The sequence below is a fragment of the Primulina eburnea genome, chromosome 3 (assembly GCF_022965805.1).
Source record: "Primulina eburnea isolate SZY01 chromosome 3, ASM2296580v1, whole genome shotgun sequence".
Lineage (NCBI taxonomy): Eukaryota > Viridiplantae > Streptophyta > Magnoliopsida > Lamiales > Gesneriaceae > Primulina > Primulina eburnea.
Genome location: NC_133103.1, coordinates 94847 through 111415, shown reverse-complemented (window position 1 = coordinate 111415; position 16569 = coordinate 94847). Strand labels below are relative to the sequence as shown.

The window sequence follows — 16569 nt, the reverse complement described above, 5'->3', positions numbered from 1 at the left end:
TTTCCCAAAAATGCAACTTTCACAAAACTGATGTTCAACAGACTTCAGCTCCGGAATCTGACCATTTTTGACAAGAATCTTCATTCCTTTCTCACTCATGTGGCCCAATCTGCAATGCCACAACTCTGTGTTCTTCGAGCTATCAACAACTGCAATTGTGTCTCTACATGTAGAAGTCATATATAGGGTTCTTGTTTTCTGACCTCGAGCGACGACCATCGCTCCTTTAGTTACCTTCCAACTATTGGTTCCGAAATTGACATGGTAACCCTCACTATCAAGCTGTCCCACTGAAATCAAATTACGCATCAAACCCGGAACATGTCTTACTTTATTGATACTCCAAACAGACCCGTTTGTCGTCTTCAATTTGATGTCCCCGATGCCCACAATATCCAGTGGCTCACCATCTGCAAGATAGACTTTCCCATGATTTCCAGCTACATAATTTTCCATTATTTCTTTGTGAGCGGTGGTGTGAAAGGATGCTCCCGAATCCAAGACCCATGAATCTATCGGGCTATCGACTGAAAGAATCAATGCGTCAGTGATCTCTTCTGTTACTGTATTTGCTCCATCATCTTTTTCAGTACCGTTCTTCTTCGGGGCTCTGCAATCCTTTTTCATATGACCCTGCTTGCCACAATTCCAGCACTCAAATTTTTTTCCAGATTTAGAGTGACCCCTGCCATTTCTCGAATTTGATCTGCTTCTGCCCCTGCCCCAATTTGAATTTCTGTTATTATTTCGCCCCCTATTTTCTACATTCAGAGCTGAGCCTTTCAATGTTTCTCCAGAATCAGTTCTTCTAACTTCCTCGGCTAGAATACGATCCCTCACATCAGTAAATACCAATTTTGCACAGCCGACTGAATTACTGACTGCTGCCCTCATGGGCTCCCAGCTATTCGGGAGAGATGCCAACAAAATTAAGGCTTGAACCTCATCCCCAAAATCAATATTCACAGATAATAATTGATTCACGACAGTATTAAATTCATTTAGATGTGCAGCTACAGAAGTACCTTCACCCATTTTCAGATTGAACAATTTTTTCATCAGATGCACTTTGTTGTTCGCAGAGGGTTTCTCGTACATATCAGATAGAGCCTTCATCAGACTCGCTGTAGTTGTCTCCTTCGCCACGTTATGAGCAACGCTTTGAGTCAGCGTCAATCTGACGACTCCCAAAACTTTTCTGTCAAGGCGATTCCATTCAACGTCGTCCATCTTTTCTGGTTTTTCACTCAATGGAAGTTCAAGATCTTTCCCGTATAAATAGTCTTCAATTTGCATTCTCCAGAACGCAAAATCTGTCCCATTGAATTTTCTAATACTGTGACCGGTACTTTCATCGCCTGCCATTGCTCAAAATTCAGATACTTTCCAATCAATTAATCAGCCAAATAATTTCACAAAATTGCCCCAAAATATATCTCAGCCCAAAGTCAAAAAATTTCTGAATTGTTCACTGTTCGTTCAAGAAAAACGGTGAACAATCGGCGGTGATCGGTGGCGAATGTCCAGCGGCGTCGGTGGTCGGTGGTGGGGTCTGGACGGCAGGTCAGCCACGGCGCTCAGCTCGGGTAGAAGAGAACAGGGAAGTTCTCTGTCCGCGCGGGTCGGTTCTGGTGTGGGCGCGGCGCGGTGTGCGGTCGGGGGTTGGCGGCGATGCTCGGGCTTCTCCTCTTCGCGGCGAGCAAGAACAGAACACCACAAAACAGAAAATCTCCCCCCTTTTTTTTTTCAATTTCCTCGGCAGAAACCCAATAGAAGACTTTTCTATTTTCTTTTCTCCAAAAATTGCAAATTCTACAAACAGAGAATTGCAAACCTGAAATCGATCGATACCCTTCGAAGAATCAAAACCTGATTTTCGAAAATCCACTTGAACCTGAGCTCTGATGCCAGTTGTTAGGATTAGACGCCCTAATCCGCCTTTAACGAACGATTAGAAATACGAAAAGAAATAACACACAGATGTATAGTGGTTCACTCTCGTCGCGAGAGCTACGTCCACTGGCCGCTGACAGATTTCACTAAGATGAAAAACACAAGTTACAACAGGTTTTTCTCACCCTCTCAGTCACTCTGATTTCTGTCATACATTCTATAGCCTAAACACGTCTTTATATAATAGACGATTTAGGGTTACAGAATAACAGGATACTTAATTACCAGAATACCCTCAAACCTAAATTAGGCTCCATAACTCAACAGGTGACTCATGGTATGTGTTGGGCGGTTTGGCTGGAGAGAAACAGAAGGATTTTCCAAGACGTGGAGGAAACAAAAGAAGACTGCTGGGGGAAAATCAAGATCATAACGGCTAATTGGATCCGAGTGGATAAGAATTTTGAAGGATTGTCTATTTCTGATATTTTGAGAGACTGGTTTTATGTGTATTGTTAGTTATTTACCTTGAGATTGTTAGTGGATTTCTTATCCACTTTATGTACTTTGCAAATTAATATTATTAATAAAATTTTGTTTCTTATCAAAAAAAAAAAATCGCCTTTCCCCCCACTGGTTGTGACAGTTTATCACTCTTACATTCTGTTTTTTTATGTTGATCCTTAGATATCATCGGCCCCTGCTGCTCTTCCATCTTCTCCCCCATCTGATCGGCCCCAGATCCTAAACTCGACTCTTTCGTGCTTGTTCCTTGCTCTGATAAAATTCCCGAAACTTTCATTTCTTCATTATACCTGCAGCCGTCTTCCTTCTTCTTTGTTTGTTCCCTGTAGATGTTTTTTCCCCCACCCTGCCAAATTTCTCTTGCCATTCGCTACCACTTGTGCATAAGTTTGCCGTTCGTACTGGTCGTAAGCTTTATGATCGAAAGATTCAACGTGAATTCTGATATCTCTAGTCCTTCCTTCTAGTGGAATCTGCATCTTTGTTTGAATGAAGCCTCCTTCGGTATCCTTCACCTTAATCTTAGCTGCTCCAAGCTCTCGGAATTGAAGAGTGTCGGCGCTAATATCCGTCAAGCCCCCACATTGCTCTCCAATAATTTTTTTTTTGATAGGAAACTTATCTTTATTATAATAAACTTTAGATTACAAAATCAGTGGATGAGTGGTCCAGAAAACATCTCCGTGATTAAAAACATATTTCTAGCAAAAGATAAATCTCCAATCCCTGACTAGGTCCGATATAAGCATATGCTGAAACTGCGGTATGTTGAGGGTCCAACTCGCGACTCTGAATCTGATTTTTTCCCATAGCTCCTCCCATGAATCCTCTTTGTCCCGGAAGATCCTACTGTATCGTTCAATCCATAATGACCAAAAAATGCCATGAATCATTATCCCCCAAAAATCCTTGAGACCCTTCCCCTTTATGAATCCCGGTTCACTGAGCAGCATGTCTTGAGATCTGCATGGGAAAGTCCAATGGAAGCCCAAATGCTGCAAAACTCTGTTCCATATTTTAGTCGTAAAAGAACAATGTAGCAATATGTGATCTAGATTTTCCCCACTTTGTTTGCATAAGCAGCACCAATGAGGACTTAAGACTATGCCCGGCCTTCTCTGTATCTCATCACAAGTCTGCAACTTCCCCAAAGCCACGATCCAGGAAAACACTTTTACCTTTAGTGGTGTCGGTACTTGCCAAATAGATGAGTAGTAAGGGAAAAGAGGAAAATTGATAATGTGAAAGAAAGATGAGTAAAGAGATGAGACCGAGAAGACTCCAGAGGAATCCCCCAACCAAATTCGAAAATCCGAGGTACCCACACACAACGTAACCGACTCTAAGACGCCTAAAAGGATAGTGAACTCTCCCAACTCGATTGAATTTAACCCTCTTCTAAACCTAACATCTCACTGAAAGCTAGACTGACCAAGAATGACATTGGAAGAGTTAATTGGCTTATTGGTACACGAAGAGAGACGGTAAAGACGCGGAAAACGCTCTTTGAAAGTCCTCTCACCAACCCACTTATCCTCTCAGAATCTAAACAAATTTCCCCCCTTGAGTACCGTGGCAATCAACTGATGACAAGTCGTGTGAGAACGAGAGATAAACTTCCAAGGGCTCCTCAATGTCGATGTCCCGGCCAACCTTATATCCCATCCATTTTCTTTTTTCCCGTAGATGCTGGCCAACACTCTTTTCCACAAGGAATCCTTTTCTACCGCGCATCTCCACCACCATTTACCTAAGAGAGCTTTGTTTCGAAGTCGAATGTTACCCAATCCAAGTCCTCCCCTGTCTTTCGGCTTGCAAACTTGTTCCCAACTAACAACATGGCACTGCCTTTCCCCGTCGGATCCGTCCCATAGAAAATCTCGCATCAACTTTTCCATACACCTAGCCACTCAGGTTTGGTACTTTGAAAAGGGACATATAGTAAGTTGGCATAGCGCTTAGCACCGCTTTAATAAGCGTCAAACGTCCCCCTCTTGACAGAAACGATTTTTTCCAGCTTGCCAACTTTTTCGACATCTTTGACACGACCGGTGCCCAAAATTCCATCTTGTTCGGATTCCCTCCTAATGGTGCGCCTAAGTACATAATAGGCCATCCTTCTATCTTACACCCAATCCTTAAAGCTAAACCCTCAACCTCGTCAACCGAGTGATTCAATCCCAAAACAACACTTCCGTCGACCATAAGTCCCAAGGCAGTCCATATATCCTAATCCAACTGTTACAGCACTTCTCAACGGAATTATTTTCTTTTCTTCAAGGACATGGCATTCATTACCGTCCCACTTTCACTTCCTTCCTGAATGTTAATATGGTGTATTCTTCCAGTAATATACTGCTTTTGAAGACCTAGCCAACTCTTTGGGAAGCAGCACACCCCGTCGTGTGATTTTGATGCTCTGAATTACGGTCATGAGAACTCCTTGGTTTCCTAAGGATCTGGCTACACTCCAGAATCAGCGAAGAAAGATTTTGTAACTGGCCATTTTGGTATATTGGATAAAAGGAGGATTGCTTAATCTTCCAATATTATCCTATTTCTGCGTGCGAATTTCCTAGCCGTTATTCCGTAGCCAGATTCTGTACACTGTAAAAAGAGAGATTAAAAGTGATTAAATGCCCAATGCACTGCAGCCTCGTCATCCCATTTGGCTTGTCCATCCTTTCACCTGTTTCTTGCCCATTAACACCGAGCGGTAATGGTGGTGATGAAGGCAGTGCGGAAACAGGGAAATATAAATTAATGAGGCAAAAGATCAAGTTTGGGATTCATAAGGTGAAAATACATCTCTTTTAGAGACATTTTTATGGATAAAGGATAAACAGGAATCATAGAGGAGATAAAAAAAGGACATAGATGAGGAAGAAGGTGAAGAAAAGAGGAGGAAATGATGGGTATGGTGGGAAGTTGTGCCGGTGGTGGAGAATAAAGAGATGAAGAGGAAAGATGAACTGGTGTTTTATGGTGTATGGGTTTAAACGAATCAAGTCGGCTCGTAATGTGTTTGATTGATATTCGAATTATAGAATTTGAGCCAAACGCGAACATGTCTTAACATTTTTTCGAGCCAAACTTGAGCTCAATTTTTTTGTTCTATAGTTTGTGAGCCGTCCGTGTGCTTTAATATTTTGTTAGTATAATATAATTATTAAATAAATATATTTCCAGTATTTATTTTAAAGTTACTTGCGAATATATTTGAATATTTTGAGTTTGAATCGAATTCAAGCCAAAATTAGTAAAATTTCGAGTTTCGAATTGAATTTGAGCTCGAATATATCTAATTATAACATTAAAGTTTTCTCTATATTTAGCTTGATTTGGTTCGTTTACACTCCTGTTATGGAGTAAAAAAATTGGGCAGGAGAGAGATCATGATTAATTGTGACAAAAATAATTAAAAATTATTTTCTGGTGTATATTCATCAAATTACATAAAAAGTACAAACGATCCTTTTATTAATCTACCCAGCCAAACTAAGCAACAATGTGTCCCTTTATTACTTTTAAAACACAAGGTTCGGATATTTTTAATTGTTTGTTGTACATGAAGTAATCAGATTGTACCACATTCTCATTTATATTCTTGTGCTGAGACACTTTGATTTTGCTACAGGAGGAACTGGATGATATCATAAGGTATGGCTCAAAAGAATTATTTGCCGATGACAATGACGAATTGGTAAAATCTCGGCAAATTCATTATGATGATACTGCAATTGATAGGTAAATCATCTACCATTCCCAAAGATTCCTTTGACGCGATAAAGTTCATGTTTTTCATAATAAATCTGAACCCGTAATTGAATCTAGGTTACTTAATCGCGAACAAATCGAAGATGAAGAGTCTTCATTGTATGATGAAGAGGAGGATGGATTTTTGAAAGCCTTTAAGGTGTGTAACTTTCTTAAGTATTAGTATATTTTGTTGTTACAATCTAAACATTATCATTGAATCACTGAGGTTACGATTGGTTCGAAGGATGATATTATTGAATTATTAGTAAATAAGTGATTAAAAATTGAAAGACAAGGACACATAATATGTGGTGATAAAATAATGTTATATTTGGTTTGATTTTTACGAATAAGATTAAGGAGGGATTGGCTGTATAAAAGGATTTTATTAAAAAATGAACCTAACATGGTTTAAGCCCAAAACCATCACTTAATCCCACCTTATCCCTCATACAAAATACAGCCTGAATGTAATATTTATGGGGTCTTCTGCCCTGTTTTGGTGTTCTGATGGTTCATGAGCGTCTTGCCATCAGGATTCTAATGTGTGTAGATGGATCTATGCTCATCCATGTCCTTGAGTGAATTATAACAACAATTGGAAACTCTATATCATACCCCACGCGATATGATATTATGGAGCATCTCAATCTGAAAATTTTGATGCTTATAGGTGGTTGATGTATTTATGATTTTGCTATGGTTTCTAATGGTAAGATACCTGTGATATTTCAAAGAAGCCAATGCTAGCTTTTATATCCATTGTTGTTAGCAATATGGGAAAATATCAGGTTTGATTTTCCTTATTCAGAACTGTTTCATTCATGGGGAGCTACTTTTGATAATTGAAGGATTTGCATGTCTGTTTGAATCTTTTGTAATCATCAAGCGCATGCCTCAGGTAGCAAATTTTGAGTACGTTGATGAAGTAGAATTGGCAGCAGAGGAGGAAGCACCTGCAATACCAGCAGAATCTAAAGCACCTTTAAACAATCCTGAACGAGCAAGCTACTGGGAAGACCTTTTGCGAGACAAATACGAAGTGCAAAAAATAGAAGAGTTTAATGCTATGGGAAAAGGAAAGAGGAGCCGCAAACAGGTTTTGTATTTAAATGTCAATTCACTTGAGTTACTTGCTGACAAATGCTAACAACATGATAGAATTTGGAATGATTAATAGGAAGAAAATAAATCAAACAACGTAGTCATGAAAACCTTTTTCGTTTACTATTACGTAGTCATGTACTTTTGCCATAGTTTTGTGCTAGGTGTGCATGATATCTCAACGCTTATAATTTTTTTATTTGTTTAAGTAAGAGATGAACTTTTTGTTATGCCTGTTATAAATTCAATGTTTCGTTTTGTCAATTGACACAAACTCAAAATTTTTATGGTATTTTACTTTTAGTCCTTGTTTACAACTGAATCATGTCTCTAATGGAGGGAATTATTGTCGGAGAAAATCTGCCAAATGGTTGACGAGGAGCATATGCCCTGAGAATTTAAGATTGAAGAATCCTAGGAGGATGTAGATTTTAATGACGTAACAAACCTGTAGTGCTCAAGTAGTATTTATATAAATTTAAGAATATCAAGGTCTTGTAATTTTTTTCTTACGGTTCAGACTTCAGATTTCTCACTTAGGGTTCATTTAATAGCAAGAGGGGTGGGGGGCGGGTGGGGGAGGGGGAATAGGGACACGGAAAGGGAAGAGGTCCCATTTCTTCCCTTGGGAGAGGGTATGCATTCATACCACCTTTTGAAACGATGGATGGGAAGGGTAAGAAACGAGGCAAGTCAAATCGTCATAGAAAGTCCTACATGTCAGTTTCAAAAAAAGAAAGTCCTGTAAGTCCAAGTATGTCTCATTTCTTTTTTTTTTTTTGTGATATCTGTCATCCGTTACGCATGCAATCGGCAATCCACATTGCAAATATCAGATTTATCCTTTTTGGAAGTGTCAAATTAACCCTACCACGATTCAGTTTAAACTGTGAACCGAACTTGGGACATACAGAACTAGAGGTGGTGTTATTTTTTACTTGTAAATAAGTTGGAAACCTAAAACTTACTGTTTGATATTGTTTCTCAGAAATTAAAATTGAAATGAAATGAGAACCGAAAACCTAAGTCCCCAGTCCTTAGGTCATTAAGGTTCCGAGGATAAGTAGATGGCTTAGCCTATATGATTTTAGTTACTTGATTTATACAATAAATAGAATTTTGTTTTTTTAGCAGATAGTAAAGAATGATTCATCGTATAGAATAATTTTTAAATAACTAAGCTTAATAAGTTTGATATAGTTTGGTGGATTTACGAGCTGGATTCTTGTGTTTTTATTGGCCTTTTAGTTAAGGGAGTAAATTTTGGCTAAAACCCAATCAAACCATAGCCAGATGGTTTTGGTTCTGGCTTCACTCTCCATCATAAGGAAAATTGATTGTTGAGGAACCATGGTCAGTTCTATAATATCAAGTGCAAAGCGGCCATTTGTGTGTTTCTTTTCCGTTCTCCATTCCCAAGAAATGCTAAAGTGTTCCCTAGCGACGTGGCTTTCTATTGTCAAATCTAAAACAGACTTGTGTAAATTGCCTTTGCTTTTGGCGGATTTGTTTAATTGAGTCCTGGTCAGGTTATGGTTTCATTTTCTTGAATGCTGAATATTCCAATTTTCTCAAGCTGATTCTCTTTTCCATCTTCCTTTGGGCCATGAGTTTCCTGAGTTCTGATTGATAATATAATACTTTGAGATTTTGGGTAACATCATAATATCTTGTATACCATTGCCCTTTATTACTTATTTTGTATGCTGAATTACAGATGGTATCTGTTGAAGAAGATGATCTCGCTGGTTTGGAAGATGTAAGTTCGGATGGAGAAGACGATAATTATGAAGCTGAGTTAACTGATAATGAAACAGCTTCAACTGGAGCTGCAACTGTTAGGAGACCTTACAGAAAAAGAGCTCGTGGTATAGATTAAATACAGATTATGCATCAGTTGGTAGTATAAATGCAGCAATACTATCTAACTTTTGTCCCGTTTGTTATAATTTATTGGCAGACACTTCAGAACCACTTCCTTTGATGGAAGGTGAAGGGAGATCTTTTCGAGTTCTTGGATTTAACCAAAATCAGAGGGCTTTATTTGTCCAAATTTTGATGAGGTTCCATATAGAGTATTCTTTACATATTGTGTCATTAGATGCCATTTTTCACGCTCCTTCATTTCTTGCTTGCTCCAATATTCTCTGTATGAGATTTTTGTTAGATTCATTCAATATAAAAGGATAATGCAAGCAATTCCTAATATTCCTCACAGGTTTGGCGTAGGGGACTTCGACTGGGCAGAGTTTACACCACGTCTAAAGCAGAAGACTTATGAAGAGATTAGGGAGTATGTGATTATTACTCCAGCCTACTTCAAGTCCCGTATTTATCATAGTAATGTTGATTGATCAGTTCCAATGTCAGAGTGTGTACACATATTTAGGCTTCTCAGACTTGTATCTTTGTTTAACTTGGCTTACATGCTTAAGCAGCCAATATCTTCGTCATACAAATATAATCGTAAACTATTTGGGTTCATCTTAAGAGTTAGTCGACGTGATTACTATTTTTTATCATCACATTTTTTTAGCATCATCAATGTTTTGCATCGATCATTTGACTTTTGAAAAGGCACAATATGTTAATGGGGTCTAGCCATCTAACTTGTGAGATTTTCTGACTTCTTTTCAAAATCTAAGTTTTTAAAATTTTTATGGAAGCTTTTGTCTATGCTTATATCGGACCTAGTTAGGGATTGGAGATTTATCTTTTGCTAGCTATGGCTATTTTTAATCACTGAGATATTTTGTGGATCACTCATCCACTAATTTTGTAATCTAAAGTTTATTATAATAAAGAATAGTTTTCTATAAAAAAAAATATTTTTTGTTTGGTGTCAAACATACTTTGGGCTCTTTCTATGTTTCACAGTACATGTATTGAATTCAATTACTTTCTATATAGTTATGGGAGGCTTTTCTTATCACACATAGCCGAAGAGATAACGGACTCGCTTACATTTTCAGGTAATTAATTGTACTAATATTTTCTGCAACTTCAACGATTATCTTTAAAACTCTCTTGGTGCAGAACCTGTTTAATTATTGCATTCTCTTGATTGCAGATGGTGTACCCAAAGAGGGACTGAGGATACAAGACGTGCTTGTTAGGATTGGAACATTACTTCTTATTAGGGACAAAGTAAGTTCCACGATACTATAAAACAATTATCAATGCCTCAGACATGTCTCTTGTGATTGCAACTGAAGAATTGAATACTTTAGTTAGCTGGTTTCCTATGTCTTTGTTATTTCTAGTATCAATAGGTATGAGAATCCATGTTGCTGTAACCTACTGCATGGATGCACCGTACCGGTTGCATTCATGTGACACCTAAAATTAATTCTCCGATGGATTCTAATTAGCTACTGCCTTGGGTTTTAAATGTATAGACATTCTTCTTCTCCTTTTTTTTTTCTGCTGACCTCAATAAAATTTTCCTTGCACGATTCTCTTTAAGGAATTAACCCTATTTAAAAATACAACATTCGCTATGGTGAATGTAACTGTGCTTAAGGTACAAAATCACCTAAGTTTCTTAAGCTTGGCTGTTTTAGTTGTGATGTTAGTGAACTGTCCTTCAACATATACCCCAAAATGAAGCGTATTATTAGAGGTGGCTTTCACCGTTTATGTTTATACTAAAGTTTTGTTAGTCCCTATACCGAAGTAGCTATGCAATACATGGATTGACAAGGTTTCCAAGACCTTTGAGTAGTTCATTGCTTGCTTATGATTTTCACTTACACTTGAAAGCTCGTCTTTGACTTGGCAGGTGAGAGCTTTATCAAAGGAGGGCGCTATTCTTTTCACAGATGATATTATATTTCGCTACCCGGGATTAAAAGTAGGAAAACTTTGGAAGGAGCACCATGATCGGTTGCTATTGCGAGCATTATTGAAGTACAACCTCTTTCCTTTTTCTTCCATGCGTGTTAGCATCCAGTCTCATTAGCTGGAAAAAGCAAAGATAATGCTGACAATATAGTATCCTAATAATGTGGAAGGTGTTGATGGATATTGTGTCAAAGGTGGGAGTATGAGGAATAAAATTGTTTGGAGGAAGAAATAATTGTGAATTTGTGGCCCTGGATGCAATAAGTTTTGGCAAATTCATTAAGATGGCTAATTGAATATGGCAGGATAGTGTTTTCTTTTCCTTACCAATTAGGTCTCTTCATATAATATTTTACTCGCTAACTTAAATTTTGGGATTAAGCAGGTTATGGCATTTTTATTTGATTAAACAAGATATTCTTTTAACTTTCCTCAAATTCTATGTTCGTTATCATGATTTTCTTTTGTTTGTATGGACGTGTAGACATGGTTATGGAAGATGGCAAGCAATTGTCGATGACAAGGACTTGAGATTCCAGGAACTTATCTGTCAAGAGCTGAACCTTACTATGATCAATTTACCAGTCTCAGGAGCTCCCCAAGTACAAAATACTGATTTAGGAACCTCTCAAACACAAATTCATCCATCAGGGACTCTGCAGGCTCAAGCGTCTTCTGGAATTCCTCAAGCATATGGGCCTACTCCCAGTTTGTCTCCTGCACATAACGGTGCAAACTCAGAACATGGTGATGTGACTGGTAATCAGGCAAAGGGAACTAATGGTGCCAATGATTTTGGAGCTGATTTTCCACGTGGAACTCCTGACACTCCATCCCGAGTGCAACTTTTTCAAGACCAATCTGTGCTATATCATTTTAGAGAAATGCAGAGGAGACAAGTTGAGTTTATTAAGAAAAGGGTGCTGCTTTTAGAGAAAGGACTCAATGCAGAGCAACAAAAAGAATATTTGGTAAGTTCTTTTAAGTTCCCTATTAGTTTATGGTTGGGATCTTATTTGATTATAACTGGATTTCCATGTCTAATGAGTAACAGAAACAGTAGAAAAGTGTTTCCATTGTAATTGTATGAAAGGGTATTAGAGTAGTATACAAATTTTTTACTTGTCTTGGTGCTGTTGGCTCTTCACTGGCCATGAGATATTATATTGTTGTCTTCTGTTTGTTTGAAGTTTAATTAATTGATAAAATTCTCTTTGCTCCATTCAAACTGCAATTTGATTTTTTGAACATGAATTATACTGTTTGAACAAGATTTTAATCTCAGGGTGACGAGAAAACAAACATGCCAAGTAATGTGGCAGGGCAGAAAGTTGCAGATGTGAAAATTCCAAGCTCCAATGGATTGGATTCTCAGATGACCAACCAGTTGCTTCAAGTTGAAATTATTTGTATGTGTCTTTCTTTCCTTTTTCTTTTCTTTTCTTTAAGTTTCTGCGGACCAATGAGAAAATTGAATTTTAACTTTTCTAAAATTTATGTGTTTGGGTTCTCACTTATTGCATTGACGTATCTCAGGCTTTGTTTGCTTTATATGTTCTCTCGTGCATGGTTATACCCAGGGAGATTAGCCATTTGACTATGCATTGTTTTATATTATAAGACTTTTCTTTCTTTTTTTTCCCGATCGGCAGATTCTTGACATCTGCTGCAATCGTGAATTGAGGTGAGATTTGTTGAAAATTATGTTTGGGCACTCTGAAACTTTTCTTTCAATGCAAGTCTTGATGAATGTTTTCTTTCTTGTGATATGCCTAGAAATTGCAATTATTGTTAGCCCTTACATGAGGTTTGCATGTTCTCTCTGATAAGACTATATGACCTTTATTAATTCAGCTCCCGAGGAAATTCTGAGTGCTGCTTGTGATAAAAGATCAGATCGCTTGGATATGGCCAGGCTCTACAATGAAGTAAGTTTGTTATATACATATTTAAATTAAGTTGACGGAAGTAGTGTCGCAATCTATGTAGCACGGATACCTTGAATTTTTTTTTTTTGAAGTATCGGATACGGATACGACACAGATACGGATACGATACGCGGATACGCGTGTCGGATACCCCAAAATCCGTGTCGTTGACTTTGTTTAGGGTTGACCAGTCGGATACGTTTTGGACACGGCGAGGACACGCCATGGATACGGCGTGGATACGTTTTTCGGATACGTTTGGGCAAAATTGTAAATTTTTAGAAGTTTTATGGGTTAATTAAAAAAATTAAAATTGCTAAGGACTAAAAGGAAAATACTTTAACATATATTGGGCTGGGCTTTTAAATTCCAATATACATTTGTCGTCTCTTTCTTTCTCTTTCGTGATATCGCGTCCCCCTTCTTCTCTATTTCTGCCACTGCTACTACTGCCGCCGCCGCCGTCGCCGTCGCCGCATATTACATCTATCTCTATGATTTTTACTTTTCAATACTAAATTTATATGAAGTATAAATATATATAATATTTATATATATTTTAATGATTGTCGTATCCTAGCCGTATCGTGTCTTATATTTTCAAAAATTGACGTATCGCCGTATCCGTATCGTATTCGATACGATACTCGTACCCGTATCCATGCAACATAGGTCGCAATATTTGTAAATGCTGAGACGAGTTAGTTGGATATGTTATATGACGAAAGTGGTATCACAATATTTGTAAATGCTGAGATGAGCTAGTTGGATATATTATGAAGGGGCTGTTTGCAGATGTGCAGGGTTGTTTTAGACAATGACCAAGATTCAGTTGAAGCATATTTAGCTAATAGACCGGCAAGTTTGAAAGTGAGAAGAAATTTGGGTGGGTTAAAAGAATTTAATGAAGAGATAAATCACATACTTTCAGCAAAGCAACAATGTTCTCCAGGCGTTGAAACTACTACCGCCTCTGCTACACCCACAACTGCAACGGATAATATTATGTTCGGAGTTGTGAATATAGGTACAGAAGCAGAAGTAAAAATCAGCATTGAAAATATTAATGCTTCGTCAAATGGGAGTGAAGGAGCTACAAAAATGGTTGTGGATGACGATGATGCTAGCATCATTACTTCTTTCGAAAGGAAGTCAGACATGTTTTTGGACTAGCCAGCCAGCCATATCTTCTCAACTCTATTATAAGTATTCTATTTCGAAAAACGGTTTGATTATGAATGACTACAAGGGAAGTATTATTCTTCTTTCTTTTAGGGTAAAAAAAAACTTCATCAAATCAATGGGCTGTCTTGTGTAATCTTTTCAAGACTTGATTACTAATATCTTTATATTATTGACCTGGACTCCAATATGGTGCATCTGTTTTCAGGACTCCAATATGATGCATCTGTTTTCTGGTTGGTAATTGTGATATGCTTTAAACGATTATATATATGCCCACGCCAAAAAAAATTAGCAAGTGCAGATAAGCACGGGTGATTTAACAGAAGACCAAATGTGCGTGAACAAGTGCGCACACTCAACTAATTAATTGTGAGTGGTTGGATTTGAATTGAGTTGAATCCATTGTATAGATGCGCTATGTGGTCTTTATTTCCCTGCGTAGTCTGTTCTGACCGTGTTGGTGTTGTCCATCATGTGAATCGAGAGAAGAAATTTGAAAAACACTTCCAAAAGAGCTACCTTTTTTACCCAAAACAAATTTTTTATGTTTTTTTTTTTAAATTTTGTAGATTTCGAGTATTTATGTTATGGTTTTTAAATAATATTGTTAGACGGTATTATATTTACCTGCCTACAAAATTCAACTATAAAAGGGATTTTTTTAAATGATATTTTAATAATTAGGTTGATGAATAGGTTAAACGATATATAAATAAATAATAAATTATGGACTCAAGTTCTAGGGAAATTTGCAAGCTACTCTGTCGCTGGCTTGTCCACAAGCTACTCTGTTACCGATTAAGTGGTGTCTCGTTCACAAAGAGTGAACCTTTTTGGGATACGAAGGGAAAGAAAGGATTTGAGCCTTTGGGTTTTATTTTTCCAGTGAAAGCTGAAGATTCTAGGTTTTTTTAGCCAATTTTTTTTTTTATACTACTAAACCTTTATTAGTTAAAATTTTACAGGAGACGTTGTCACTTCTTTACGATTTAGGTTGATGTGTTTTTTCTCAACGTTTTTACTCAATCATAACTTTTCATTTACGCTTAATGTTAAATTTCGCTTAAACCTTGCTTTTTCTTACTTGTTAAAACATCATAGCTCAAGATGTAATTTGGAATTTAACTAGGTCACAATTTATAGGCTCGTGGTTTCCAAGGATCAAAATCAACATTGAACATAAGAAGATAGCCCATATATAATAACTTTTTACAGTTTTTAAAGCAACTGATTATTTGAAAAAAAATAATAAATGCATGTAAAAACTATATAATTAAATCAATTATTTGGGATGTATCATGAAAGCTTATCATTTGCCTTTAAAAATAAACATTTGTAAAGATTCTTTAAGATAAAGTTTGAGAGGAGATCTGAAAACAACCAAATTACTTTTCATACATGCGAACAAGTGGTCTTCAAGATGAGCAACTAAGATAATACGGCATGGGGAATTCATTCGGGCTCCATCAGCTCACGACCCAATTAGACAAAGCATGACTAAGTTTCAAGAATGGGTAACAAAGACCAACAATACGTTAATGTTTAGATTTAATATACAACAACAATCATCATCCTCCACTCAAAGTCTCAAACCCAGCAACAACTTAATTAGTAGATATCTAGTCTAGGGAAAAGGTTCCAGCAACTTATGAGCTTCAAATAAAATTTGCAAAATTTGTAAATAAAGTTCTGACAAAAGAATGTTCGTTGTGTATCAGCCTTGAAAAGAAAACCAAGAACTAGTGTTGTACAAAGGGAAAATATTTCAGAACGAAATCACAGAACTATAAACTTGAATCAAGTTCTAACCTTAAAGATGTTAACGCGGAACAACTCAATCAAGTGTAGACCAGCAAGGACAATTGATTCAGAGCATTACAAAAGCAGCCAAAATTCATAAAAGATAAAAATGACGGGAAGCCCACAATTGCAATTTTTGGTATGAATTGGTAATGTTCATTAGTCATTACCTATCAACAACATGCTTTCTTCATCGGAAGCAACTTGAAATCCCTATCTCAAATGATACCCAGGAAATATCCCATATTATTCCGGGTATGATCCCGGGAGATTAGAGCCCGGGTAGCTAGGGGAAGGGAGCATCAATGACTGGGTTCATCTATGATTACCGATAATTAATGAGATTGTCATGTTGTTAGAGAAAATATGTGTTGTTAATGAAAGATTGTAGTAGTAGTTGAATTGTGTTTGAATAATATGCTAAACCGCAGTATAAAAGTGACACATGTGACGGTTTTCAGCATAATTATTTGAGTATTAGTCCAAATGAAATGAAACCAATTTCATTGAAAGATAATAGATAGTACTAGAA

At 37.2% G+C, this 16569-nt stretch overlaps 1 protein-coding gene across 5 annotated transcripts in view; it reads left to right on the top strand.

Annotated features, from left to right (window-relative positions):
• Nucleotides 1–14422, top strand: part of LOC140824973 (CHD3-type chromatin-remodeling factor PICKLE-like) — a 42046-nt gene extending 27624 nt beyond the window's left edge. Inside the window, exons 19-31 of one of the 5 annotated variants that reach the window (XM_073186411.1) lie at nucleotides 6056–6165; nucleotides 6253–6334; nucleotides 7079–7276; nucleotides 8999–9149; nucleotides 9242–9344; nucleotides 9500–9574; nucleotides 10192–10253; nucleotides 10352–10428; nucleotides 11063–11190; nucleotides 11609–12095; nucleotides 12410–12533; nucleotides 12979–13052; nucleotides 13848–14422. In XM_073186411.1, coding sequence (XP_073042512.1) covers nucleotides 6056–6165; nucleotides 6253–6334; nucleotides 7079–7276; nucleotides 8999–9149; nucleotides 9242–9344; nucleotides 9500–9574; nucleotides 10192–10253; nucleotides 10352–10428; nucleotides 11063–11190; nucleotides 11609–12095; nucleotides 12410–12533; nucleotides 12979–13052; nucleotides 13848–14225 — 2049 coding nt within the window. In that variant the 3' untranslated portion in view covers nucleotides 14226–14422. Of the gene's footprint in view, nucleotides 1–6055; nucleotides 6166–6252; nucleotides 6335–7078; nucleotides 7277–8998; nucleotides 9150–9241; nucleotides 9345–9499; nucleotides 9575–10191; nucleotides 10254–10351; nucleotides 10429–11062; nucleotides 11191–11608; nucleotides 12096–12409; nucleotides 12534–12776; nucleotides 13098–13724 lie in introns of those variants that run through there. The other 4 variants (XM_073186413.1, XM_073186412.1, XM_073186415.1 and 1 more) reach the window with 4 other exon arrangements.
• Nucleotides 14423–16569: the final 2147 nt, after the last annotated feature.